The 26,385-nt window shown below is 43.2% G+C and overlaps 1 protein-coding gene across 2 annotated transcripts in view; it reads left to right on the forward strand.

The window, feature by feature from the left end:
• Nucleotides 1–8,772: 8,772 nt before the first annotated feature.
• The window catches only part of LOC140186624 (C-type Lectin CRL-like), a 31,178-nt gene continuing 13,565 nt past the window's right edge, over nt 8,773–26,385 (forward strand). The window contains exons 1-6 of one of the 2 annotated variants that reach the window (XM_072240982.1): nt 8,773–8,849; nt 8,927–8,997; nt 15,544–15,698; nt 17,276–17,416; nt 21,870–21,981; nt 23,556–23,765. In XM_072240982.1, coding sequence (XP_072097083.1) covers nt 8,943–8,997; nt 15,544–15,698; nt 17,276–17,416; nt 21,870–21,981; nt 23,556–23,632 — 540 coding nt within the window. In that variant the 5' untranslated portion in view covers nt 8,773–8,849; nt 8,927–8,942 and the 3' untranslated portion in view covers nt 23,633–23,765. Of the gene's footprint in view, nt 8,850–8,926; nt 8,998–15,543; nt 15,699–17,275; nt 17,417–21,869; nt 21,982–23,555; nt 23,766–26,385 lie in introns of those variants that run through there. The other variant, XM_072240983.1, reaches the window with a different exon arrangement.

The following is a 26,385-nucleotide window of genomic DNA, read 5'->3' on the forward strand; positions in this document are numbered from 1 at the left end:
GAGCCTTTTCTATTTGATAGCCATTGAATAGTGATGTTCAACAGGGGTCTGTGTTGGGACCAATTCTTTTTGTGCTATATGTCAATGATTTCGATGATGGAATTGATGGTTTGTTGCAAAGTTTGCGGAAGACATGAAGATATGTGGAGGGGCGGATAGTTCTGAGGAATTATAAAGGCTATGGAAGGACTTAGACAGATTAAGAGAACAGACAAAGAGTTATCAGATGGAGTACACAGTTGGGAAGTGTAAGGTCATGTACGCTAGTAGAAGAAATGAAAGGGTTGACTATTTTCTAAATGGAGAGAAAATACAAAAATCTGAAGCTCCAAGGGACTTGAAAGTTCTTGTGCAGCATTCATTAAAGGAAAATTTGTAGGTTGACTCTGTGGTGAGGTAGGCAAATGTGAAGTTAGCATTCATTTCAAGATGACTAGAATATACAAGCATGGGTGTAATGTTAAGACTTTATAAAGCACCAGTGAGGCCTCACTGGAATATTGTGAGCTGGTTTGGGCTCCTTATCTTAGAAAGGATGTGCTGAAACTGGTGAGGGTTCAAATGATGTTCATGAAAATTATTCTAAATTTGTACAGCTTGTCGAATGAAGAGTGTTTCATTCCTCTGGGCCTGTATTCACTGGAATTCAGAAGAATGAGGGATGATCTAATTGAAACCTATCGAATGGTGAAAGGCCTTGATAGAGTGGATGTGGAGAGGATGTTTCCTGTGGTGGGAGAGTCTAAGACCAGAGGACACAGCCTCAAAGTGGAAGGACGTCCTTTTAGGACGGAGATGAGGACCAATTTCTTCAGCCAGGGAGTGATGAATTTGTGGAATTCGTTGCCACAGGTAGCTGTGGAGACTAAGTCTTTATCTATTTTTAAGGCAGAAGTTGATAGATTCTTGATTGGTCTGGGCATGAAGGGATACTGGGTGTCTTGTTGCGTGAATGACGTCACTGGAGAAAAGTACTGGTAGGTACGATTCATGCACATGCAGACGATAGGCCAATGCCCGATTCCTGGTCTGCCTAGTCTGTGAACCTATTGTTCAGAGATGTATTAAACTCTATCCACAATTCAGATCTGAAGACTGATGACAGAAGTTATCTGCTAAATGTGCTAAAACCAAAACTCACTCTAACAGGGGGAAGACAGGAGATGGGGGCTGAGAGGGAAAAATAGATCAGCTGTGATGAAATGGCGGAGCTGACTCGATGGGCTAAATAGATTAATTTTGTTCCGATATCTGATGGTCTTATGGTCTTATCTCGGTGATCATAAGTCTGATTCTGATTCTGATTCTGAATTTGATGCACAATGTTAATCTGCAGCTACAATGAAATAATACATTGTCTGTTATTGTAAGAACTTTGGAGAACAAATTTAAGGAAGTCTTGCTGATATTCCAGAATGTTATAATGAGACTTCATCTCGTGATCAGGAGTTGTTTTGGACTCCATTCCAAAGGCAGAAAATACCTGCCTTGGATCAGTGCAGCTTTAATCCATCAAATGGATGTTTGGAATGAGTGAAATGTCCATTGAAGAGATAATGAGGGACATTGAATAAACTGACTAGAATTTAGGATAAAAAACTGAAAATGATCCCATTGAGAGTGTCAGGTTCTGCGAGGAACTGAGGGGTGGATAATGAAATGCTAGTTCCTCAGCCTGGAGAACCTAGAACTAGGGTACAACTAACACTTTTGGATTTAGGGAAGAGAAATTCCTTTGTACAGATGGTTGAGAATCTTTTAAAAGTTGTGTCTTAGAGGCCGACAATGATCAGACGGTACAAATTCCCATTATTATATTATGGGATGTCTCAGTAAGCGGATTGGTCAGTCTGCAGTAAACACCCAACTCTCAAGTGAACACCTTTTAGATGTAACCTATCTATCATCAACCCCTTGGCCTCTGAGTGACTCCGTACTTCACCAAATGCTTGTACCTTCATCAATTGTTATTGGAGGTAAACAGTTATGTTTCAAAACTTTGAGATTAGCAATTTCCAGTTTTATCAACAATATCACATCAGAAGGTAGAAGTTAACATGTTTTGTGCCTTACAGAGAAAAAACAACATATCTGCTCTCAGAAGGAAGTGAGTAATACAGATAAATATCATGTAAATCACCCATCCTTCAACAAAATGAGATCAGTCTCGGTTTTATTAAACTGACATAGCTTTTGATCAATCAAACCTTTGTGAGATTTTCATAAAAATTCTACAATGAAACACTGTGTAAGAATTGCAGGACAAGTATATTTTGTAAAACAATTACTTTTAAATATTTAAATTCACCTTCATCTCCACCGTACTGAGGTATCTCAGTGGACCTGAAAGACTGTACTGGAACGGGGTTGATACACTGGGACAGAAACCACTTTGCTCAATGTCTTACCACATCCAAATTCAATTGTGACCAACTCCCAAAACTGCTGAGTGTTTGGGGACCTGAAGTCCAATCTGTCTGGGTGATTGTGGCTTTCTGATTCTTCTGTTCTACCCATGTTGGTCACAGATTCACAGAATGGTTGCAGCTGTAAAGGATGCTATTCAGCCTGTGAAGTCTGTACTGTGATGGGGTCCTGAATTACCCCGATGAACTGTGCTTGATTACCCCTATGAACTGTGCTTTTGAAAAGAGAGAGTTATTTAACACCGATATCCTGTTTTGAAAAGAGAGAGAGAAAGAAAGAGAGAGAGAGAGAGAGATGAAGACTAACTTTTGGACTGTCACTTTAAGGCACTGGAAGTAACTTTTGGATTTCTGCTGAGTTGGGGAGCACCGAGCAGCTTGTAAGTCGTTATGGTAACCGAGGGCGGTGTTATTTGACGGACAATTAATGTTATGATTTTTCGGCAACGTGTTTATACTTCTCAAGGACATTTGCCTGATTGTACATTTCTTACACAGAGAAGGGAAGAAGGAGTTATTTGGATGACAGCTGGTACTCAGTACGGTGAGATAAACAGGAGGTCAGATGATACAGACCTCAGGCACATGTTTTGGACACTGAATGAGCTTTGCTGTGCCCACAGAAAAAGTGTTTTTTTTTTTTTGGAGGATCGATCAGTTGCTCTTGCAGTGAGAAAAGGGATTGACTGGTGGGGAGTTGTCCATATGTCGACCCTTGCCTGGGTTGATAGCTCCACCACAGAAAACCGGTCCCCTTTGTCGTGGTCACAACCGGTGAATTTAAAGGATTTCGGAGCACAACGAGAAGATCGATGGGGTCAGCTCACCTGAAGACTCAAATCTCTCCTTCTCTCCATCACTACTCAACTCAATACCACGAACTGAACTGAACTTTACTCATCATCGTAAGACTGTATCTTTTTACCCCTAGACTTGAAGCTTGAATTTCATATATTTTTTCCACACTTACTGATATACTTACTTATACTGTATATAATCATTGCTAACCTCTTTGATTTATTTACATTTATATTACTGTATTGCATAGTTACTAATAGATATTATTAGTTAATAGCAATACTGGACTCCAAAGTGTTTTCCATCTCTGCTGGTTCTTTAACCCGTCACGGGGTTCATAACAGTACCAAATCTGTGAAAGTACCCCAAACACACCCACCATCCACAGACACACAATCCATCTTCCTCCCAACTCTACAAACCTAGACACATCTCTATCTTTCATAGTTATCTCCAGATATCTCCTCTGATTTCATCTTGTCTGAGATAGTTCCATTGTTCTACCTGAAAATTACATTTTCAAATTTAACAATGCTTCAGTAGAGTAAGGAAAGCAACTTGGCAAACTATAATCCAGCCACGTATCCAAGGTTGTGTGTAGATCCTAAAGTTGGTCAAGACGAAGTACACAAGAATAATACCAGGAATGAAAGTATTAACAAAAGATAATATTTGATATCTCTGATCCTGCATTTAATAGAGTCTGGAGGATGAATGGGGATCTCAAAGAAATTTTTTGGATCCAAAAAGGCCTGGATAGATTACATAGGTCCACTGTTGGTCCGACCAATTTGGTCTCCATGCTACAGGACTGCTTTGATGACATCAACTGGAATGTCTTTCATGATGTAGATGTCTCTGAGTTCATGAAACTGGTCACGAGCTTCATTTGGAAGTGTATTGAGGACGTTGTCTCCCAAAACACAGTCAGGGTCTATCCAAACCAGAAACCCTGGATCAGTGGTTCTGCGTGTGCTGCACTTACAGCTTGAGACAGACCTAGTATTACCAGTAACCAACAGGAACTCAAGAAATGCAGCTACCATCTACACAAAATCATCAAGGCAGTGAAATGACAATACAGGGACAAGATCCAAACACAACTCTTCACCAACAACACACGCAACTAATGGCAAGGTCTGCACACCATCGCAGGCTTCAAAGCTAAGCGCAGTGGTGTTTCCAACATCGCTGCCTCTCTCCCAGAGGAGCTAAATATTTTTTACTCTCGGTTCGATATCACCAGCACTGAGCCCCCGAGGAGAGCTGCCAAAGCAAACTGCACCTTGGTCATCTCTGAGGCCGCAGTACGCAGGCGTTTCCAACGAGTGGACAGTCGCAGGGTTGCGGGTCCGAACGGCATCCCAGGGCAGGTAAGGATGTGTATGGCACAACTGGCCGACTGTTATGGACATTTCTGATCTCTCCCTCTCCCAGTGTAGAAACCCTCCTGTTAAAAACATCCACCATTGTTCCTGTACCTCAAAAGACTAAGGCAACAAGCCAGAGCAACTGTCATCCTGTCGCACTGACCTCAATAATAAGCAAATGCCTTGAGAGGCTGGTTAAGGATTACATCTGCAGCTTGCTACCACCCACACTGGATCCCCCACAGTTCATCTCCAACACAACCGATTGACAGATGATGCAATTGCCACAGCTCTACACAGTGCCCTTACACACCTGGAGAAGAGGGATGCTTCTGAGAGAATGGAGTTCTTGGACTACAGTTCAGCATTCAACACCATAATTCCCTCCAGACTTTATAGGAAGCTCAGAGACTTCAGTCGTCATCCTGCCTTGTGTAGCTGGATCCTAGACATCCTGTCAGAGTGCCGGCAGGTGGTAAGAATGGGCTCTCTTACCACTGCCTTCTGACCCTCAACACAGGAGCCCCTCAGGGCTGTGTCCTAAGCCCCCACCTTTACTCTCTGTATACCCATGACTCTGTCAGCACCCACAGTTCCAATCTGCTATTAAATTTGCTGAGAATACTACATTTGTTGGCCTTATCCCAAATAATAATGAGGCAGCCTACAGAGAAGAAGGCATTACACTGACACAGTGGTGTCAAGAAAACAACCTCTCACTCAAGGTCACAAAAACAAAAGAGCTGGTTGTGGATTACAGGAGAAATGGAGACGGGCTAATCCCTATTGACATCAATGGATCTGGGGTTAAGAGGGTGAGCAGCTTTAAATTCCTCAGCATACACATCATGGAGAATCTCACGTGATCTGTACGTACCAGCTGTGTGGTGAAAAAAGCACAACATCACCTCTTTCACCTCAGATGGTTGAAGAAATTTGGCATGAGACCCCAGATCCTCAGGACTTTCTACAGGGGCACAATTGAGAGCATCCTGACTGGCTGTATCACTGCCTGGTATGGAAACTGTACTTCCCTCAATCGCAAGACTCTGCAGAGAGTGGTGCAGACAGCCCAGCGCATCTGTAGATGTGAACTTCCCACTATTCAGGACATCTACAGAGATAGGTTTGTAAAAAGGGCCCAAAGGATCATTGAGGACCTGAATCACCCCAACCACAACTTGTTCCAGCTGCTCTCATCCAGGAAATGGTATTGCAGCATAGAAACCGGTAAAAAGTTTGAAACCACCAAGAAGGATATGGAACTTAGTGCTAAGAAAATCATGACATTATCATGCAGAGTCAACATGGAGTATGAAGGAAAAACCAAGTTCGCTAATCCAATGGAGATTTTCATGATATAACCAGCAGAAGTTGATGGATACCCATTGTCCAGGATGTCATTATTTACATTAAAACTAAATCTGGAGTAATAAACAACTCCTCAGTGAAGCCTGCAGGTCATTATTACTGTGACCTCTATGCGACCCCAGTTCCTATCCAAAGTGCTTTTCCCACATTCAGGCAGCATGATGGTGTGGAGGTTAGCACAATGCTTTCCAGTGCCAGTGATCTGGGTTCAATTCCCCCCACCGCCTGTAAGGAGTTTGTACATTCTCACTGTGACCGCGTGGGCTTCCTGCGGGTGCTCCATTCTCCTCCCACATTCCAAAGACGCACTAGTTGATGGATCAATTGTTCATTGTAAATTGTCCTGTGATCAGGCCAGGGTTAAATTAGGGGTTGCTGGGCAGAGTGGCTGAAAGGGTCGGATATACACATCAGGAAGATATCAGGGAGAAGGCAGGAGATTGGGTCTGACATGGAAGCTAGGTCAGCCATGATGAAATGGCAGAGCAGATCTGATGGGCCAAATGGCCAAGTTTTGCTTCTGTATCTTATGGTCTTTTGACATTAGCAATCGGTGATATCTCAAAATGTTGCTCCAACACTAGTTCTAAGTAACAAGTTCTGGTCAGTAAGTTCCTCTTTGGTAAACAATTTCACAAGACAATATCAAATTTGTCACATTTTGGGTGTTTACATGAAAATACCATTGGACCTGCCCACAGGAGGAAGTGAGATAGTGAGATAACATGTCCCTTTCGTCAACAATCTAAGATTTGCCTTAATAGTTCAAGATGACAGCTCACCATCAAGTTCCCAAGGACAATTAGGCATTGCTGACTCAGCTTGGAAAATCCATATTGTGTGAATAAATAAAATGACTTTGCATCCCACAATAAAGATGGAAAAATCCAATCCGGCTATTTACCAGCCAATCAAGCTGCTCGCTGTCATCAGCAAGTGAGAAGAATAGTCCATAATGAGGTCAATTGTCACTTCCCTTCCAATAATCTGCTCACCCACATTCCGTGTTGGTTTCACCAAGATCACTCAGCCTTGAACCAAATCATAGCCTTGGTCCAAACACAACGAAGAGCTGGACTCCAGAGGTGAGGTCAGACAGACACTCCTTCAAAACTAGGCAGTGTTTGACAGAGTGCAGCATCGAGGAGACCTAGTGATTCTGAGACAAGAGTGGTCAATGAAAGAGCACTTCAATTGTTGATTCCATTCCTCACATTAAATCAGACGGCTGTGGTCTAACATCCCAGCCCAGGATGTCACTGCAGGAGTTCCTTAGGACAATGTCATTATCAGCTGCTTCTGTCCATCAGGAGGTTGGAAGTGGGGCCATTCCCTGATGTCTGCATGATGTTCAGTTCTATTCACAACTCCTCAGAAAATGAAGCAGTCCACCCAGGAAAAACACTCAGATATTGGACAAGAATTGGCAAGAAGCATTTTCCCCAGGCAATGACCATCTCTAAAAGTGAGAGCTGTCCCTTAACAGCCAATGACATTAATGTCACAAGTCCCCCACCATCTACAGCTTGGGAGTCACTATTGACCTGAAAACCAATTGAATCAGGCACACAGATTCTGCGGCAGAAAGGGTCACTCAGAAGCTGGGTATCTCTCAGCAAATTATCCATTTTTGACATGACAATGCCTTTCTATCATCTGTAAGTTTTGGGATCAGGAACATTGTGATGTACCCTCTGTATTCTACTGTGTCACCCATACCCCACGCTGAAGATTCCCTCTGACCAGCACAGGCCAATGATGGCAATAATTCTGCTAGGCAGCAGGAACAGTAACCAAAGGGATGAGATCTTAGATGGCAAATGGATCAGATGTTTCAGGAGGAATTCATTTTGCTCAGGAAGTTATCATGATGTGAAATTCACTGAATGAAAGGCTGGTGAAAGCAGAGTCAATAATATCTATCAAAGGTTTTGGCTAAATGTGTGAAGGAAAAATTCTTGTGGCAGAGAGAAAGAGCAGAAGAATTAAATTAAATGGATTGCACTATCAAAGAGATGGTACAGATATGATGGGGCAAATAACCTCCTCCTGTGCAGTATCATTGCATCATTCTATTGTTTCAGCAGGCGATGAGGATGAGCTGAATATACAATAAGCTTCGGAGATCACTTGTTCTGCCTGTGAGAGTGAAGTGACTGAAGAACAAGAGAAAGAAAGAGCCATTTGACACATTAGTCCCACTCCACTGGAGATCGATGGATTTCTTCCCACATCATATAAGCTCAGGGATCTCGCTGAGCTGTCCCTGGAGAAGCTTCAAATATCACCCAGTCCATTATCTCCTCAAATGTCCATGTTTCTTCTGAGTAGACTTCACTCCAGCTCCTTATTGGAAAGTGGCCATCATTCCAAACCAAACCCATTCCTCACAAATGGATTACAAAGTTTCCAGAGTCTGCGACAGAGGAAGATCATCCCCCAGGATGGGAAATGGAGGGGAAACAGACCAGAGTAGGTATATGAGTCAGTGAGGTGATCTGTGTAAATACTTCATGTTTTTGAAGGATTCGACTGAATATTACATCCTAATTGTTCATTTTGATAAAATTCATTGAGCTCTAATATCACAAAAACATTATGGAATCATAAATGCTTTTTGGAGCCACCATTTCTCAGTGTTCAGTTACACAGTAACATTCTGCAGTCACACTTGCAGCTCACAAGTCATTTCTGTGGTTTCCTGTTAATTTTGTTCTTATCGGTCTATAGTGATTCGCCAGTGATAATATTTACGTTGGTTAGTCCAGCCAATCGTGTTTAATTTCAATATTTCCCGAAGTTCTAAGAGCTAAAACAACGTATATCTGGGGGTGCAATTCCATTAGAAACTTTATTGACACAGAGAACTGGGAGAGAGAGAGAGGTGGGAATGGCGACAGGATATCCCCACTTTCACTGGGAAACTTGACACTAATGATGAATTATTTTCTTGTGTTTCAGGTTTGAGGGAAGAAACATGATGCTGGTGTTGGTTTTGGTGGTGACCCCACTGCTTGTCAGTGATGTGGCAGGTAAGGTCCATTGATTCCAGGAACTTTATAAATATATTGCTGTGAGGAACACAGGTTCTATGTTGGGACCCTGGGACATGGGGATTTGTTGATATTAGACTCGTTGGGATGTGGTAGCAATTGTCTTTTTTCTGGGATACTCATCTCCAAACTATTGATATGGAAGATGAGTCAGAAACTCTCCTGCAGACCAAGAGACAGAAATTTTTCAACAGTGATGTTTCATAGCAAAATAAAGTTGTAGGTAAAGGGATATGTGACTATCTGTGAGGAACTCTGTGGATATAGAGAAGAAATTTCTGTAGGCACTGGGTCCGATGCACCAAGTGCAGTCTATTTGTCACCGGTGAGGTTGAGGGTGATGGCCTGAGGGAGCACGGGCAGATTGTGAGGGACTCACAACAGCTTTTGTTCATCTTTTCTTTTTTTACTGGAAGAAGATTTATTCCATTTCTCAGAGGATGGCACTGTAATTCTGTTTCCTTTTTCATAAGCAATAACTTGGTTCTTATTTGATGAAATTTGTTTTCTTTGTTTGCTGTTAAAGAGCATTTTTAATTATTCCAAATCTGCAGCTTGCTGCTCTTTAATCAATGATAAAACCCTTTTCCTTTGATATTTGTCTTTGAATATTACCGATGGTTGGACAGCGCTTTCTGCTGTCCTTTGTAACTCTGGTGAATATACAGTATGTTTGTTATATATTGTGCATTTGTTCTTTAAATTTTCAGTTGCTTCTCTGCTATCACACCTGTGAGAGTAGTTTTACGTCTAACACTACATCAACCATAAACAACCAATTTCATCAAATATATCAGTGAAAATAAATCTGATTCTGATTCTAATTCCATTTGTACTTTCTCCATCACATCTACATCTGGCTTATTTTACTTTTAAATTCTGGAGTTGTTGAAAATCTCTTTCAATTTAATATGTTCATTCTTACCTGAAGGTACGTGGACTTCAAGAATTTGATTTAAACTTTTCTCATTGCTCGTTGCTGAACTGTTGTTAGATCTTTAACATTATCATTTGAGTTAATTGATAGATTTCCTCCACGATCTAATTGTAAATTTTTGGTACTTTTTTTTTCTTGCTGGTGGTTTGATGTTTATCTTTAGAAGCTTTTCGTATGACGCATGGCTCCGGGGTTGAACACCTAATGGGTTTTTCTTTCTCTCACTTTTTATTGCTTAGTAGGGTTTTTTCCCTCTTTTTTTTTTAATCACCAAAATTTTTTTCAATCTTTAATGTTTTTTTTCTTGAGACATTGTAAGTGTTGCTTACTTCAATGTACTCTTATTAATTTTGGATAATAATAATAAAAAGATTTGAAAAGAGAGCATGTATTATGAGGAAAGATCGAGTGAGCTAGGGCTTTTCTCTGTAGAAAGATGAGAAACGATTTGACAAAAGCTTTTCTCTATGTAGGAGGATGAGAGACAATTTGATAGAAGTGTATAAGTTTATAAGGGACATGGATAGTGGACAGCCAGCATCTTTTTCCCAGGGTGGCAATAGCTAATACTAGAATTTAAGGTGAGTGGTGGAATGTTTGGGGGAGATGTCAGAGGTAGGGTCATTACACAGAGAGTGGTAGAACACACTGCCGAGCATGGCAGTAGAGGCAGATATATCAGTGACATTTAAGGGACTCAGAGAGAGGCACATGAGTGAGAGAAATGGAGGGTTATGTAGGAGCCCTCTATTTTATGATCAAAGTACATTCATGTCTCATATGCAACCCTGAGATGATCACAAGTAAATGAATCTCAGGGTTGTATATAGTAACATATATGTAATTTGGTAATAAAGTTTACTTTGAACTTTGGGGGAAGGGTTTGATTGATTATGGAGTAAGTTAAAATGTCAGCAAAACATTGTGGGCCGAATGGCCTGTACTGTGCTGTACTGTTCAATGTTCAATTGAGACCTGAAAGCCATTCTGTATATACTTTGTGAGTGCTGCTAATGTGGATTTCCCGATCTACATGAAGGTCACAGTCCCTCATGACTGCACTATTACCCTTCTGAGATTTTTCCCATATAAATAAATAGTAATTCCTTCTTCACTTTATGCCATTTCCACTTATGAACAGTTACAGAGAAACACTCTACCTTAGCGGGGGAAATACGGGCCAAGGGCAGTCCCGTATGGGAAAAACCAATTTAGCCCAATATACAGGATGTCCCGGCTAATACGGGACAGTTGGTAACCCTACTTCCCAATGCCCAGCTGATCTGCCTCCGGTTCCTCCATCTGTCCCTTACCTCCTTGGTGGACTGAGGAAGATCTCATTAGGACTGTATTAAACATCAGAGAGGCCAGAGCTACAGCTATAGGGATCCTTCTTCCCCTCGAGTCCTGGCCTTCTGCGTGTCCATCAAGGTCTGCTGTTGTGAATCAGAAAAATTCGTGAATATTTAAAGAAAACATAGAAAGCCTACAGCACAATACAGGCCCTTCGGCTCACAATGCTGTGCTGAACATGTAATTACTTAGAAATTACCGAGAGTTACCCATTGCCCTCTATTTTTCTAAGCTCTATGTACCTATCCAGAAATCTCTTAAAAGACCCTATCGTATCCACCTCCACCACTGTCACCGGCAGCCCATTCCACGCACTCACCACTCTCTGTGTAAAAAAACTTACCCCTGACATCTCCTCTGTACCTACTTTCAAGCACCTTAAAACTGAGCACTCTCATGTTAGTCATTTCAGCCCTGGGAAAAGGCTGCTGATTATCCACATGATCAATGCCTCTCATCATCTTATACACCTCTATCAGGTCACCTCTCATCCTTCACCGTTCCAAGGAGAAAAGGCCGAGTTCACTCAACCTATTCTCATAAGGCATGCTCCCCAATCCAGGCAACATCCTTGTAAATCTTCTCTGCACCCTTTCTATAGTTTCCTCACCTTTCCTGTAGTGAGGTGACCAGAACTGAGCACAGTACTCCAAGTGGGGTTTAACCAGGGTCCTATAGTGCTGTAAGATTACCTCTCGGCTCTTAAACTCAATCCCATGGTTGATGAAGGCCAATACACTGTATACCTTCTTAATTACAGAGTCAACCTGCGCAGCTGCTTTGAGTGTCCTATGGACTCGGACCCCAAGATCCCTCTGAACCTCATCACTGCCAAGTATCTTACTATGTTCTGCCATCATATTTGACCTACCAAAATGAGCCACCTCACACTTATCTGCATTGAACTCCATCTGCCACTTCTGAGCCCAGTTTTGCATCCTATTAATGTCCTTCTGTTACCTCTGATAGTCCTCCACACTATCCACAGCACCCCCAACCTTTGTGTCATCAGCAAATTTATTAATCCATCCCTCCACTTCCTCATCCAGGTCATTTATAAAAATCACAAAGAGTAAGGGTCCCAGAACAGATCCCTGAGGCACACCACTGGACGCCGGCCTCCATGCAGAATATGACCCATATATAACCACTTTTGGCCTTCTGTGAGCAAGCAATTACTGGATCCACATAGCAAGGTCCCCTTGGATCCCATGCCTCCTAATTTCTCAATAAGCCTTGCATGGGATACCTTATCAAATGCCTTGCTGAAATCCATGTACACTACATCTACTGCTCTACCTTCATCAATGTGTTTAGTCAGATCCTCAGAAAATACAATCAGACTCATAATGCACGACCTGCCTTTGACAAAGCCATGTTGACTATTCCTAATCAGATTATGCCTCTCCAAATGTTCATAAATCCTGCCTCTCAGGATCTTTTCCATCAACTTACCAACCACTGAAGTAAGACTCACTGGTCTATAATTTCCTGGGCTATCTCTACTCACTTTCTTGAATAAGGGAACAACATCTGCAAACCTCCAATCCTCCGGAACCTCTCCCGTCCCCATTGATGATGCAAAGATCATTGCCAGAGGATCAGCAATCTCCTCCCTCACCGCCCACAGTAGCCTGAGGTACATCTTGTCCGGTCCCGGTGACTTATCCAACTTGATGCTTTCCAAAAGCTTCAGCACATCCTCTTTCTTAATGTCTATATGCTCAAGCTTTTCAATCTACTGTAAGTCATCCCTACAATCGCCAAGATCCTTTTGCGTAGTGAATACTGAAGCAAGGATTCATTAAGTATCTCTACTATCTCCTCTGGTCCCCAACACATATTCCCACTATCACACTTCATGTGTCCTATTCTCTGACATCTTATCTTCTTGCTCTTCACATACTTGTAGAATGCCTTGGGCTTTTCCTTAATCTTGCTCGTCAAGGCCTTCTCATGGCCCCTTCTGGCTCTCTTAATTTCACTCTGAAACTCCTTCCTACGGGTCTCATTATCTTCTAGATCTCTATCATTACTTCATTTTTGAACCTTTCGTTAGCTTTTCATTTCTTCTTGACTAGATTTTCAACAGCATTTGTACACCATGGTTCCTGTACCCTACCATCCTTTCCCTGTCTCATTGGAACGCCACACAAATATCCCCCTGAACATTTGCCACATTTCTGCCGTACATTTCCCTGAGAACATCTGTTCACAATTTATGCTTCCAAGTTCCTGCCTGATAGCTTCATATTTCCCCTTACTCCAGTTAAACACTTTTCTAACTTGTCTGTTCCTATCCCTCTCCAATGCTATGGTAAAGGAGATAGAATTGTGATCACTATCTCTAAAATGCTTTCCCACTGAGAGACCTGACACCTGACCAGGTTCATTTCCCAATACCAGATCAAATACAGCCTCTCCTTTTGTAGGCTAATCTACATATTGTGTCAGGAAACCTTCCTGAACACACCTAACAAACTCCACCCCATCTAGACCCCTTGCTCTAGGGAGATGCCAATCAATATTTGGGAAATTAAAATTTCCCACCACGACAACCCTGTTATTGTTACACCTTTCCAGAATCCATCTCTCTATCTGCTCCTTGATGTCCCTGTTACTATTGGGTGGTCTATAAAAAACACCCAGTAGAGTTATTGACCCCTTCCTGTTTCTGACTCCCACCCACAGAAACTCAGTAGACAATCCCTCCATGAATTCCTCCTTTTCTGCAGCCATGACATTATCTCTGATCAGCAGTGCCATGCACCCACCTCTTTTGCCTCCCTCCCTGTCTGTTCTGAAACATCTAAAGCCTGGCACTTGAAGTAGCTTTTCCTGCCCCTATACCATCCAAGTCTCTGTAATGGCCACAACATCATAGCTCCAAGTACTGATCCACGCTCTAAGCTCATCCGCTTTGTTCATGATGCTTCTTGCATTAGAATAGACACATCTCAAACCATCGGTCTGAGCACATCCCTTCTCTATCACCTGCCTATCCCCCCTCTCACACTGTCTCCAAGCTTTCTCTATTTGTGAGCCAGCAGCCCCTTCCTCCGTCTCTTCAGTTCAGTTCCCACACCCCAGCAATTCTAATAGCCTTAGCAAACCTCCCTGCCAGGATACTGGTCCCCCTTGGATTCAAGTGCAACCCGTCCTTTTTGTACAAGTCACTCCTGCCGCAAAAGAGGTCCCAGTGATCCAGAAATCAGAATCCCTGCCCCCTGCTCCAATCCCTCAGCCATGCATTTAACCTCCGCCTCACTCTATTCTTATAGTCACTGTCGCGTGGCACAGGCAGTAATCCTGAGATTACCACCCTTAAGATGCTACTTCTCAACTTCCTTCCTAAATCCCTGTAGTCTGTTTTCAGGACCTCCTCCCTTTTCCTATCCATGTCATTGGTACCAATATGTACCACAACCTCTGGCTGTTCTCCTTCCCACTTCAAGATATTGTGGTCGCGATCAGAAACATCCCGGACCCTGGCACCTGGGAGGCAAACTACCATCCATGTTTCTTTCCTGTGTCCACAGAATCACCTGTCTGACCCCCTAACTATAAAGTCCCCTATCACTGCTGCCTTCTTCCTTTCCCTACCCTTCTGAGCCACAGGGCAAGACTCTGTGCCAGAGGCGTGGCCACTGTTGCTTCCCCCAGGGAGGCCGTCACCCCCAACAGTACTCAAACAGGAGTACTTATTGTTAAAGGGGACAGCACAGAGGTACTCTCTAGTATCTGCCTCTTGCCCTTCCCTCTCCTGACTGTTACTCACTTATCTGTCTCCCGAGGCCCTGGTGTGACTACTTGCCTTTAGCTACTCTCTATCACCCCTCACTTTCCCTGACCAGACAGAGGTCATTGACCTCCAGCTCCAGTCCCTAAGGAGCTGCAACTTGATGCATCTGGTGCAGATGTGGCCTTCCGGGAGGCAGGGGGTCTCCCGGACTTCCCACATCTGACACCCAGTACAGAGCACTGGCCTCACAGTCATACTTCCCGTTTCTATTCTTCACAGATAACCTACCTCGCCCTGACTCCCGTTGAACCAAAGCCCGCCTACTCCATCACCCGCTCCTCCGACACCTGCTTTGTAAAGCTGTCTCCTTTTAAACTTCACGCCAGTCTAACTCGCTGATGTCCACGCGCTTGTGTAGTCATCCCTTGTCCCTCGTTTATGACTAGTACTTTGCTGATTGTAGCTGGTTTAAATTCTAATTCTCTGATTGAAGGGACACACAATTCCTTGGAACTGGAGAGGACTCTGCGACACCTTGAAAAACGTGGAATATCCAGAGGACCCTGTAATGAAAGCTGGTTTTATTTTGCTCCTTTGAAATCCTGTTACAAGTTCTTCAAAGAAAAGAAGACGTGGATGGCAGCTCAGGTAAGTCCCTGGAATAAGGGATTTATCTGGGAGTCCTGGTGAATATTGGTCTCTGCTGGTTCATTCCCATGAACTCACGGCACAGCCTCTAGTTGAATTGTCTGTGATGAGTCCCTGTGTTCCAGGGTGTGTTTCACTGCAGCCGTGGGCTCTGCTTTCTATCAGTTGGATCAAAGGGTGAAATATTTGGATTTTAGGGGAATCTCCACATCTGGAAGGGTGTTTGGACACGAATGATTTTGCAGGGGAGGTTCAGGTCACTTCTTTAACAATTTGATTGAGCTTTTTGCAGATGTGGCGAAACTAATTGATGAAGGTAGAGCTGTGGATAATGTTTTAGTCAGTCACTTGATAAGGTCCTGCATGGGATGCTCATCCAGAAGATGAAAGTGAATGAGTTCTGTGGTGGCTTGGCTGCTTAGATTCAGAATTGACTTGCCTGCAGATGACAAAGGGTAGTAGTCAATGTATGGTAGTCCTTGATTAATGGTGTTCCACAGGGAACTGTCCTGGGACATTCTACAGTTTGTGATATATGCAAATCACATGAATAAAAATGTGGATGGGTGAGTTTTGCAAGTTCACAGACCATGCAAAGATTGATGGTGTTGTGGAGAGTGTGGAAGATTGCCAAAAATATGGATCATTGTAGATATGGGTGAAGAATGGCAGATGAAGTTTAATCCAGGATGGTGTTGCACTTTAGGAGATCAAATGTGAAGGAACAGTATGTGGTTAGTGGCCCTTGACAGCCATGATGTACCAATACTTCTTAGGATGCAAGTCCGTAGCTCCCTGAAAGTGGTTGCACAAGTTGATGGGAGGTAAAGAAGGTGTATGACATGCTTGCTCTTATTAGTTGAGGCATTGAGTTCAAGAGTCAGGAAGTTATTTAGTTATTTTGCAGTGTTATTAAACTCTGGATAGGCCTTGTCTGGAGAATTTTACTCATTCTTGGTCTGCCCATTACAGAAAGGATGTAGCGGCTTTGGAAAGGATTCAGAACAGGTTTATGAAGCTGCTGCCTACATTAGTGGTCACGTGCTCTAAGGAGAGGTTTGAGAAATTAGGATTTTTATCTCTGGAGTGTCGGTGACTAAGGAGAGTCTTGATGGAGGTTTATATAAATATGAGATGCCTAGACAGAGTAGACAGCTGGAATCATGTTCCCATGGTCAATGTGTCTAATACCAGAGGGCATGTACAGTATTTAAGTTGAGATGGAGTAAGTTTAAAGGAGCTGTGTGGGTCGAGTTTTGACAAGGAGGTGATGGGTGCCTGGAATGTGCTCTCTGCAGTGGTGGTGGCAGCAGATAGAATAGAGGTGTTTACGAGGCTCTTTGATAATCACATGAATATACAGAGAATGAAGGGACATGGACCGGGTGCATACAGAAGGGGTCATGTTAATTCAGCATCGTTGGCTTAATTGACATCATCACATTGTGGATCTGAAGGGCTGTTATTTGATTCTACTGTTGGTTGTTCTGTTAGGCTGGGCAATTTACTGAGCGGCCTGTAAGAGGATGAAAGACACTGATTCTCGCTGACAGATAAATTATTTCTTTCATTTAAAGGATTTCTGTAATCAAAACTCGTATTACGGACAGCTGACTTCTGTGAATTCGAGCGATCACAACACTTTCATTTCTGAAGTGGTCAGTGCCATGGAGGAGGGCATGCCATGGGCTTGGATTGGCCTGAATGACCTTTGCAAGGTAAGGTTAACGACATATGGAAGGTAATGTTAATGAAAAGGTTTTACGCTACAGGATGTCACAACCCTGGCCAGACCAGAAGTTGTCCTTCCCCAATCTCCTCTGACAATTTCAGAGGACAGATTACATTAACACATTGACAGATCTCTGAAGTGACATCAGTGTGCACTGACAGCATTACATCTGATATCCTTCAGAGTAACAGCGGTGCGGCAGTGTAGTGGTAAGTTACTGGGTGTATCCTAATGATCCAGGGACACAAGTTTGAATCTCATCCAAACCTGGATTTGGATCTAAGTAAATAAAATGCAATAAATCTAGAATAAAACATTACTATCAGAAATGGTGACAATGGAACTAACAATCTGCTGTAAAAACTCATCCGGTTCAGTATAGTTCTTCAGGGTGAGGGATCTGCCATCCTTCCCCAGTCTGGTCTCCCTGTGACTCCAGAAATCCATCAATGTGTTGACTCGTCCCTGCCCTCTGAAATGGTCAGAGGATGATCAGGGAAGGACAATAAATGCTGCTCTGACCAATGACACCATGTCATGTGAACAAATAAAATCACACATGTTTATGTCCCTGTTTATCCGGATGGGGCAAATTTGCAGCCATTGGGATGAGTTGCAGTGCAATCAAAGCAAAAAGTACCAAATACTGGTCTTAAGGTATTATACTTAAATGCACACAGCGTAAGAAATAAGGTGGATGATCTTGTCGTACAGCTACATATTGGCAGGTGTGATATTGTGGCCATTACTGAGACGTGGCTAAAGGATGCATGTCTCTGGGAGCTGAACATCCAAGGATACACGGTGTATCGGATGGATAGGAAGGTAGGCAGAGGGGGTGGCGTGGCTTTATTGGTAAGAAATTATATTAAATCATTAGAAAGAGGTGATATAGGATCGGACGGTGCAGAATCTTTATGGGTTGGGCTTAGAAATCACAGAGGTAAAAGGACCCTGATGGCAGTTACATACAGGCCTCCTAATAGCTGCAGTGATGTGGACTACAAATTACAACAGGAAATAGAAAAGTCTTGTAAGAAGGGCAGTGTTATGATAATTGTGGGGGATTTTAACATGCGAGCAGATTGGGAAAATCAGGTCGCCACTGGATCTCAAGAGAGAGAATTTGTAGAATGTCTGCGAGATGGCTTTTTAGAACAGCTTGTTGTTGAACCCACTAGGGGATTGGCTGTACTGGATTGGGTGTTGTGTAATGAACCAGAGGTGATTAGAGAGATTGAGGTGAAGGAACCCTTGGGGGACAGTGATCATAACATGATTGAGTTCACTGTGAAGTTTGAGAAAGAGAAGCCGAAATCCAATGTGTCGGTATTTCAGTGGAGTAAAGGAAATTACAGTGGCATGAGAGAGGAACTGGCCAGAGTTGACTGGAAAGGGTCACTGGTGGGAAGGATGGCAGAGCAGCAGTGGCTGGAGTTTATGCGAGAAGTGAGGAAGGTGCAAGACAGGTATATTCCAGAAAAGAAGAAATTTTCGAATGGAAGAAGGATGCAACCGTGGCCGACAAGAGAAGTCAAAGCCAAAGTTAAAGCAAAGGAGAGGGCATACAAGGAAGCAAAAATTAGTGGGAAGACAGAGGATTGGGAAGTCTTTAAAACCTTACAAAAGGAAACTAAGAAGCTCATTGAGAGGGGAAAGATGAACTATGAAAGGAAGCTAGCAAATAATATCAAAGAGGATACTGAAAGCTTTTCCAAGTATATAAAGAGTAAAAGACAGGTGAGAGAACTTATAGGACCGATAGAAAATGATGTTGGAGAAATTGTAATGGGAGATAAAGAGATGGCAGAGGAACTGAACGAGGAAGACATCAGCAGTATACTGGACACTCAAGGGTGTCAGGGAAGAGAAGTGTGCGCAGGCACAATTACGACAGAGAAAGTACTCAGGAAGCTGAATAGTCCAAGGGTAGATAAATCTCCCGGACCAGATGGAATGCACCCTCGTGTTCTGAAGGAAGTAGCTGTGGAGATTGCGGAGGCATTAGCAATGATCTTTCAAAAGTCAATAGATTCTGGCATGGTTCCGGAGGACTGGAAGTTTGCAAATGTCAATCCGCTATTTAAGAAAGGGACAAGGAAGCAAAAGGGAAATTATAGGTCTGTCAGCTTGACATCGGTGGTTGGGAAGTTGTTGGAGTCGATTGTCAAGGATGAGGTTACAGAGTACCTGGAGGCACATGACAAGATAGGCAGAACTCAGCATGGTTTCCTTAAAGGAAATTCCTGCCTGACAAAAATATTGCAATTTTTTGAGGAAATTACAGGTAGGCTAGACAAGGGAGATTCAGTGGATTTTGTATATTTGGATTTTCAGAAGGCCTTTGACAAGGTGCCACACATGAGGCTGCTTAACAAGATAAGAGCCCATGGAATTACAGGAAAGTTACGTACGTGGATAGAGCATTGGCTGATTGTCAGGAAACAGAGAGTGGGAATAAAGGGATCCTACTCTGGTTGGCTGCCGGTTACCAGTGGTGTTCCACAGGGGTCCGTGTTGGGGCCGCTTCTTTTTACATTGTACATCAACGATTTGGATTATGGAATAGTTGGCTTTGTGGCTAAGTTTGCTGATGATACAAAGATAGGTGGAGGGGCCGGTAGTGCTGAGGAAACAGAGTCTGCAGAGAGACTTGGATGGATTGGAAGAATGGGCAAGGAAGTTGCAAATGAAGTACAATGTTGGAAAGTGTATGGTTATGCACTTTGGCAGAAGAAATAAACAGGCAGACTATTATTTAAGTGGGGCGAGAATTCAAAGTTCTGAGATGCAACGGGACTTGGGAGTCCTCATGCAGGATACCCTTAAGGTTAACCTCCAGGTTGAGTCAGTTGTGAAGAAGGCGAATGCAATGTTGGCATTCATTCCTAGAGGAATAGAGTATAGGAGCAGGGATGTGATGTTGAGGCTCTATAAGGCGCTGGTGAGACCTCACTTGGAGTACTGTGGGCAGTTTAGGGCTCCTTATTTAAGAAAGGATGTGCTGACGTTGGAGGGGGTTCAGAGAAGATTCACTAGAATGATTTCGGGAATGAGAGGGTTAACATATGAGGAACGTTTGTCCGCTCTTGGACTGTATTCCTTGGAGTTTAAATGAATGAGGGGGGATTTCATAGAAATATTTCGAATATTGAAAGGCATGGACAGAGTGGATGTGGCAAAATTGTTTCCCATGATGGGGGCGTCTAGTACGAGAGGGCATGACTTAAGGATTGAAGGGCGCCCATTCAGAAAAGAGATGTGAAGAAATTTTTTTAGACAGAGGGTGGTGAATCTATGGAACTTGTTGCCACGGGTGGCAGTGGAGGCCAAGTCATTGGGTGTATTTAAGGCAGAGATTGATATGTATCTGAGTAGCCAGGGCATCAAAGGTTATGGTGAGAAGACGGAGGAGTGGGATGAAATGGGAGAATGGATCGGCTCATCATAAAATGCTGGAGCAGACTCGATGGGCCGAATGGCCAACTTCTGCTCCTTTGTCTTATGGTCTTATCTCCACATGAGCCTTCTCACTCCTCCTTCATCTGACACAATCTGTGCGACTTTCCTTTCTCCCTCATGAGTGGTGTCTCTGTCTTTCCGCACTGATCATTGATCCTAGTGAGTCACAATCTAGAGAAAAGAGTTTCTCTCAAACAGCCTGCTGGATTGATCAGTGAGTCTCCTATATTTGTGGTCAGGCACAAGTGGAAACATTTCTCTGTGTTGACCCTGTTGAATCTTCATAGTTTGAAGGAGGATCCCAGTGAGCTGCTTGGCCATTTCACACAGAATCATCTGGCTTTAACATCCAAGTGTTAATTGTAGCTGTGGCTCTACATTTAGAGCAGGTAACCATTCAGAAAGAGAGCAAGTGATCACCCTCAGTCAATGAGAGACAATGGCTCAAGTTTGCTCAACCTTAATTGATATGCATGATTCTCATTTCTGGTACTGTCCCTGCAAACATGTTCTCACCTTCAGTGGTATCTCCGTCCCCTCTCCAAACATTGGAGACCAGAACTGTACACAGGATCTGAGTGTGTCACAAATTTTCCTGCCTCCAACTCCCATTTGGTTTTGTAGTCTGTGTCCATTCATGTGCTGTCTTTTTAAGCTCTTCTGTCATTTGTTCCTCTGGTGTTTATGAGATCAGTCTGTGTATTTGTGCTCAATGACTCATTGTCTGAGTTGTCATTATTCCTTCTCCCTGACTTTTACTCCCAGATCTGGTTTCTTTTGTTCCAAGGGTTCTATTACTTCCATGAGATTTCCCCCACCCAGACAGTCCGTCATTTAAAATCTCATTCACTGCCCTGTTTGTCCTGGCGGCTCGTATTCTGATCTCACTCTGGATCACGTCCAGCTCCTCCCTGTACCAGTAAGTGACAGGTTACTCAGCATTCCGACAGGAATAATCACTGATTTATATCCCACAGGAAGAGAATTTCACATGGGTTGATGGAACATCCTACACTTATAGAAACTGGAATAAAAATCAGCCTGATGATTACCAACACAATGAAGACTGTGTGCATATTCATCATTCAGGTAAGTGTAACAGTGAGAGAAACGTTATTGTCTTTGAAGTCCATTTCAGACACAGTATTGAAGAGGTCTGTCAGCACAGAGGAATGAATCAACCCCATGCTCATCTGGACAACAGAGTTAATATTTCAGGTTCAACTCAGTGTGACCTTGTAGGTGAAGCAACTTACAAGGGATGTAATATCAGGTTTGGAGGGTCCTGCGGTGTGGAACTGCAGATAAAAAAACTCAAGGTACGAAGTTCAAAGAAAACTTAATATCATTTGCTTGTGGACATTCACAATAAATACAAATAAACTCAATAGAACTACTCACAAAGACGGGCAAAGAACCAATGTGCAAGAGACAATGAATTGTGCAAATACATAAGATGCAAACCAAGCAATAATAATAAATAAATAAATATTCAATAATATTGGAACACAACTTGTAGAGTCCACAGGTTGTGGTATCAGTTCAGTGCTTGGAGTGAGTAAAGTTATCCACTCTGGTTCAGGAGCCTGATGGTTGAGGGGTAATAACGGTTCCTGATGGTGTGGGACCATCGGCTCCTGTATCTCCTTTCTCATGGTAGCAGCAAGAAGAGAACCTAGCCTGGATGGTGGGGGCTCCTTAATAAAAGTGGCTGAAATCTTGTGATAGCACTCTTTCTAGGTATACTCACTGGTGGAGAGAGCATTACCTGTGACAGACTGGCCGTATACATTACCTTTTACCAGCTTTTTCGTTCAAGGGCTTTGGTGTTTCCATTCCAGGCTCTGATGCAACCAGTCAGTATGCTGTCTATTGTGCATCTGTAGAAGTTTGTCAAAATCTTCACAGACGTCCAAGAAAATAGAGGTGCTGCCATGGTTTCTTTGTAATGGCATTTAAGTGCTGAACACAGGATTCATTCTATGAAATGGTAATGCTGAGGAATATAAAATTACAGACCTTCATGGCCTCTGATCCCCTGATGAGGACTGACTCATGGCCCTCCCATTTTTTCCTCATAACAGAAAGGAATAATATTTTTTCTAGGTAAAAATTGAAACCAGAAATATTATATTTATCTTCTACATTCCAGAGATTCCAGACCCTGCTCCCATGAAACAGTGAGGGCTCAGTTTATCTCTGATGGGATAGGCATGTTGTCCAGCCCTCACAGGGAGTTCCAGCCCAGGGTGAGCCCAGCCACATCAGTCTGGAACAGTCTAAATCCCCACTGAATATTGTGAGGGGTCAGGTTTCAGCAACACTTATTCTGAGCACAATAGGAAGTGACTCCCTTATTTTACAAGGCAAACACATGGATCAAGGTCAAAAAACATTTATGGCTGACAGACTTTGACTCAAAAAGAGGAAATATTTAGATTAAACAAAAAACAGAAAATGCTGGAAACACTCCACAGGTTAGGCAGTATCTGTGGAGAGAGAAATAGACATATTTTTTCCATTAATGACCTTCCTCTTTCTCTATCCACACACGCTGCCTGACCTACTGAATATTTCCAGAATTATTTTCAGATTTTCAGCAACTGCAACATTATGCTTGTGGACTAACAGGTCAATGTTGGATTCCTTTTCTCTTCTTCAAGGTGAGAAACTTTGGAATGATTATCCCTGCAACACGGAACTTAGTTTTGTTTGTTCCTACAAACTTCACTGTAGTTAGAAGACTCCACAACCGCCCACTCATCATTTCCATTGGTGGATTCAGTGCCATGATTTCTTTGTAGCCATTCTCACTGTCTGTGGTGACTGTACTCACAGTTTCTCAGCCAATAATAAAAAGAATTGCATCCTGAGCTCTGTGTGTTGCTGTGTCAGTCCAGTTTTCAGCAGACTTCCTGTCCCACTGTTGCTTTCACCCTTCCTCTGCACTCAGTGCTGAAATGAGGAGAATCTGGCACAGACTTTGCAAAATTATCTCTTTCCCTTCACTCACACTTGGTGTGTTCAGTCCTGGTCACCATGTACTGGAGTGAAATAAAGATCCTGAGGAAGACACAAAGGGGATTTACTGGAATAGTTGCAGGGAATGGGAATTTACAACAGTGTGACTAAGCTGCAGTCATCATGTCAGCATTCCACAAATTCCATCTCCTGGGATCCAATACCAACCTAATTTTTTTCAAATTACCTGCTTGTTGAAATCCTCCATGACTATCATAGCATTACCCTTTTTATGTGCTGTGATGCCAAACCAAGCTATCGGACGATTGATGTTAATTGGAGAGATAAGGGAGACAATGGAGGAACATTCAAAATGCTAATGAGAGAGAAGAGAGAGATTAACGGAAAAGAAAAACAATTCAGCTATTGGCAGACTGGTTACTTTGAACCTGAACTGTTTGAAGTTTGATGGACAAGTGATACCCCAGCAGGGGGATAAAAAGAGCAGGTTCGCTAGGCACGGACGCACCACGAGATCACGAGATAACGAGACCCTGGAAGAGCGGTGGGCCCCCACAAGTTGGTGGGAGTTTGGAGGTCCGGTTCCCGGGAACCGACCATAGACTCACAGGGTGTAAAGATACAATCGGTGGGAACCTGGTGTGTGTGTCCGCCCTTGCCTGGTTGCCAGGTTCACCGCGGAAGAACGGTCGTATCCGGAACAGAGGGGTCACAGTCGGTGACCACATCAGGATAGAAGACATCAAGGGTCTGCCTGAAACAAACTGCAATCGTCCCCCCCCCCTCTAATGGCAGGACAGTGATTACTGCAAACTGTACGAAGCTGAACTGAACTCTGCGTCATTTAAGACTGATCATTTTACCCCGAGACAGCGATAGAGCTTGTTTGATTCCTATTACCCTAGTTCTGTGTACATGTGTGTATTATCATTGCTAACCTGTTGCATTTATATCCTTACAATTAGAGTACTGTGTTACTTATTTCTTTAATAAAACTTTATTAGTTCCTAGTAATCCAGACTCCGAGTGGTCCATTTCTGCTGGTTTGGCAACCCAGTTACGGGGTATGTAACAGTGCCTTTTCAATTTCCCATTCTAATTTTTATCCCACACCTTGACTACTGTTTGGAGGCCTGTGTATAACGCCCATCAGGGTCTTTTTACCCTTGCAGTTTCTTAACTCTGCTCATAAGAGTTCTACAATTTCCAATCCTATGTCAGCTCTTTCTAAGCATTTGATTTCATATTTTTCAAACAGAGCCATCCCAACCCCTCTGCCTGTTTGCCTGTCCTTTTGATACAATGTGTATCCTTGGATGTTAAGCTCCTAATTATAAACACAAAATACTCGGCAGATGCTGGGGTCAAAGCAACACTCACAACACGCTGGAGGAATTCAGTAGGTCAGGCAGCATCCTTTATCTTTGTCTTTATCTTTATCTTTGCCAATCACCTGTCCAGCTCTTGGCTCCATCCCTCCCCCTCCTGTCTTCTCCTATCATTTTGGATCTCCCCCTCCCACTTTTAAATCTCTTACTAACTCTTCCTTCAGTTAGTCCTGACAAAGGGTCTCAGCCTGAAACGTCGACTGTACCTCTTCCTAGGGATGCTGCCTGGCCTGCTGTGTTCACCAGCAACTTTGATGTGTGTTGCTTGAATTTCCAGCATCTGCAGAATTCCTGTTAGCATCCTTTATCTTTCCCCTTACTGGTTTTTCACCTGATACCTACCAGCCTTCTCCTTCCCACCCTTCCCCCACCTTCGTTATAGGGCCTCTGCCCCTTCCCTCTTCAGTCCTGATGAAGGGTTCCAGCCGGAAACGTTGACTGACCGTTTTCATGGATGCTGTCCGACCTGCTAAGTTCCTCCAGCGTGTTGTGAGTGTTGCTCCTAATTATGTTGTTTCTTCAGCCACAACTCAGTGATGCCCACAATGTCATGCCAGCCAATCTCTAACTGCACGAAAAGATCACCTACCTTATTCTGTATACTACGTGTATTCAAATATAATGCCTTCAGTCCTGTATTATTCATCCTTTTTGATTTTGGCCCCCTGTTGCTCATTAACTCATCCCACTGACTGAAGTGTTCCCCTCGATCTGCCTTCCCTTCCTCACAGCCACAATGCACTCTGCATCTACTTGTATATCAACTGCCCCATCCTCAGCCCTATCACTCCGATTCCCACCCTCTTCCAAATTAGTTTAAATCCCCCCTAACAGCTCTAGCTAACCTGTCCGTGTGGTAAACCATAATATATATATAGCAACTGGGTTACCTGTCTGGACACGCCCCTCTGCTGACTGCTCCTGTGGCTCCTCCCACAGACCCCTGAATAAAGGCAATTGTGCCATTGCTCCTTCTCTCAGTCCAGGGCAGATACTCAGCATGGACGAGGTCCCATTTTACTGTTAATAAAAGCCTTTCAGTATTTACTCTACCTCCAGTCTTTTGGAGTAATTGATAGTGCATCAGTCCGCAAGGATATTGGTCCCCCTCGAGTTCAGGTGT

This window comes from Mobula birostris, chromosome 23 (assembly GCF_030028105.1).
Source record: "Mobula birostris isolate sMobBir1 chromosome 23, sMobBir1.hap1, whole genome shotgun sequence".
NCBI lineage: Eukaryota > Metazoa > Chordata > Chondrichthyes > Myliobatiformes > Myliobatidae > Mobula > Mobula birostris.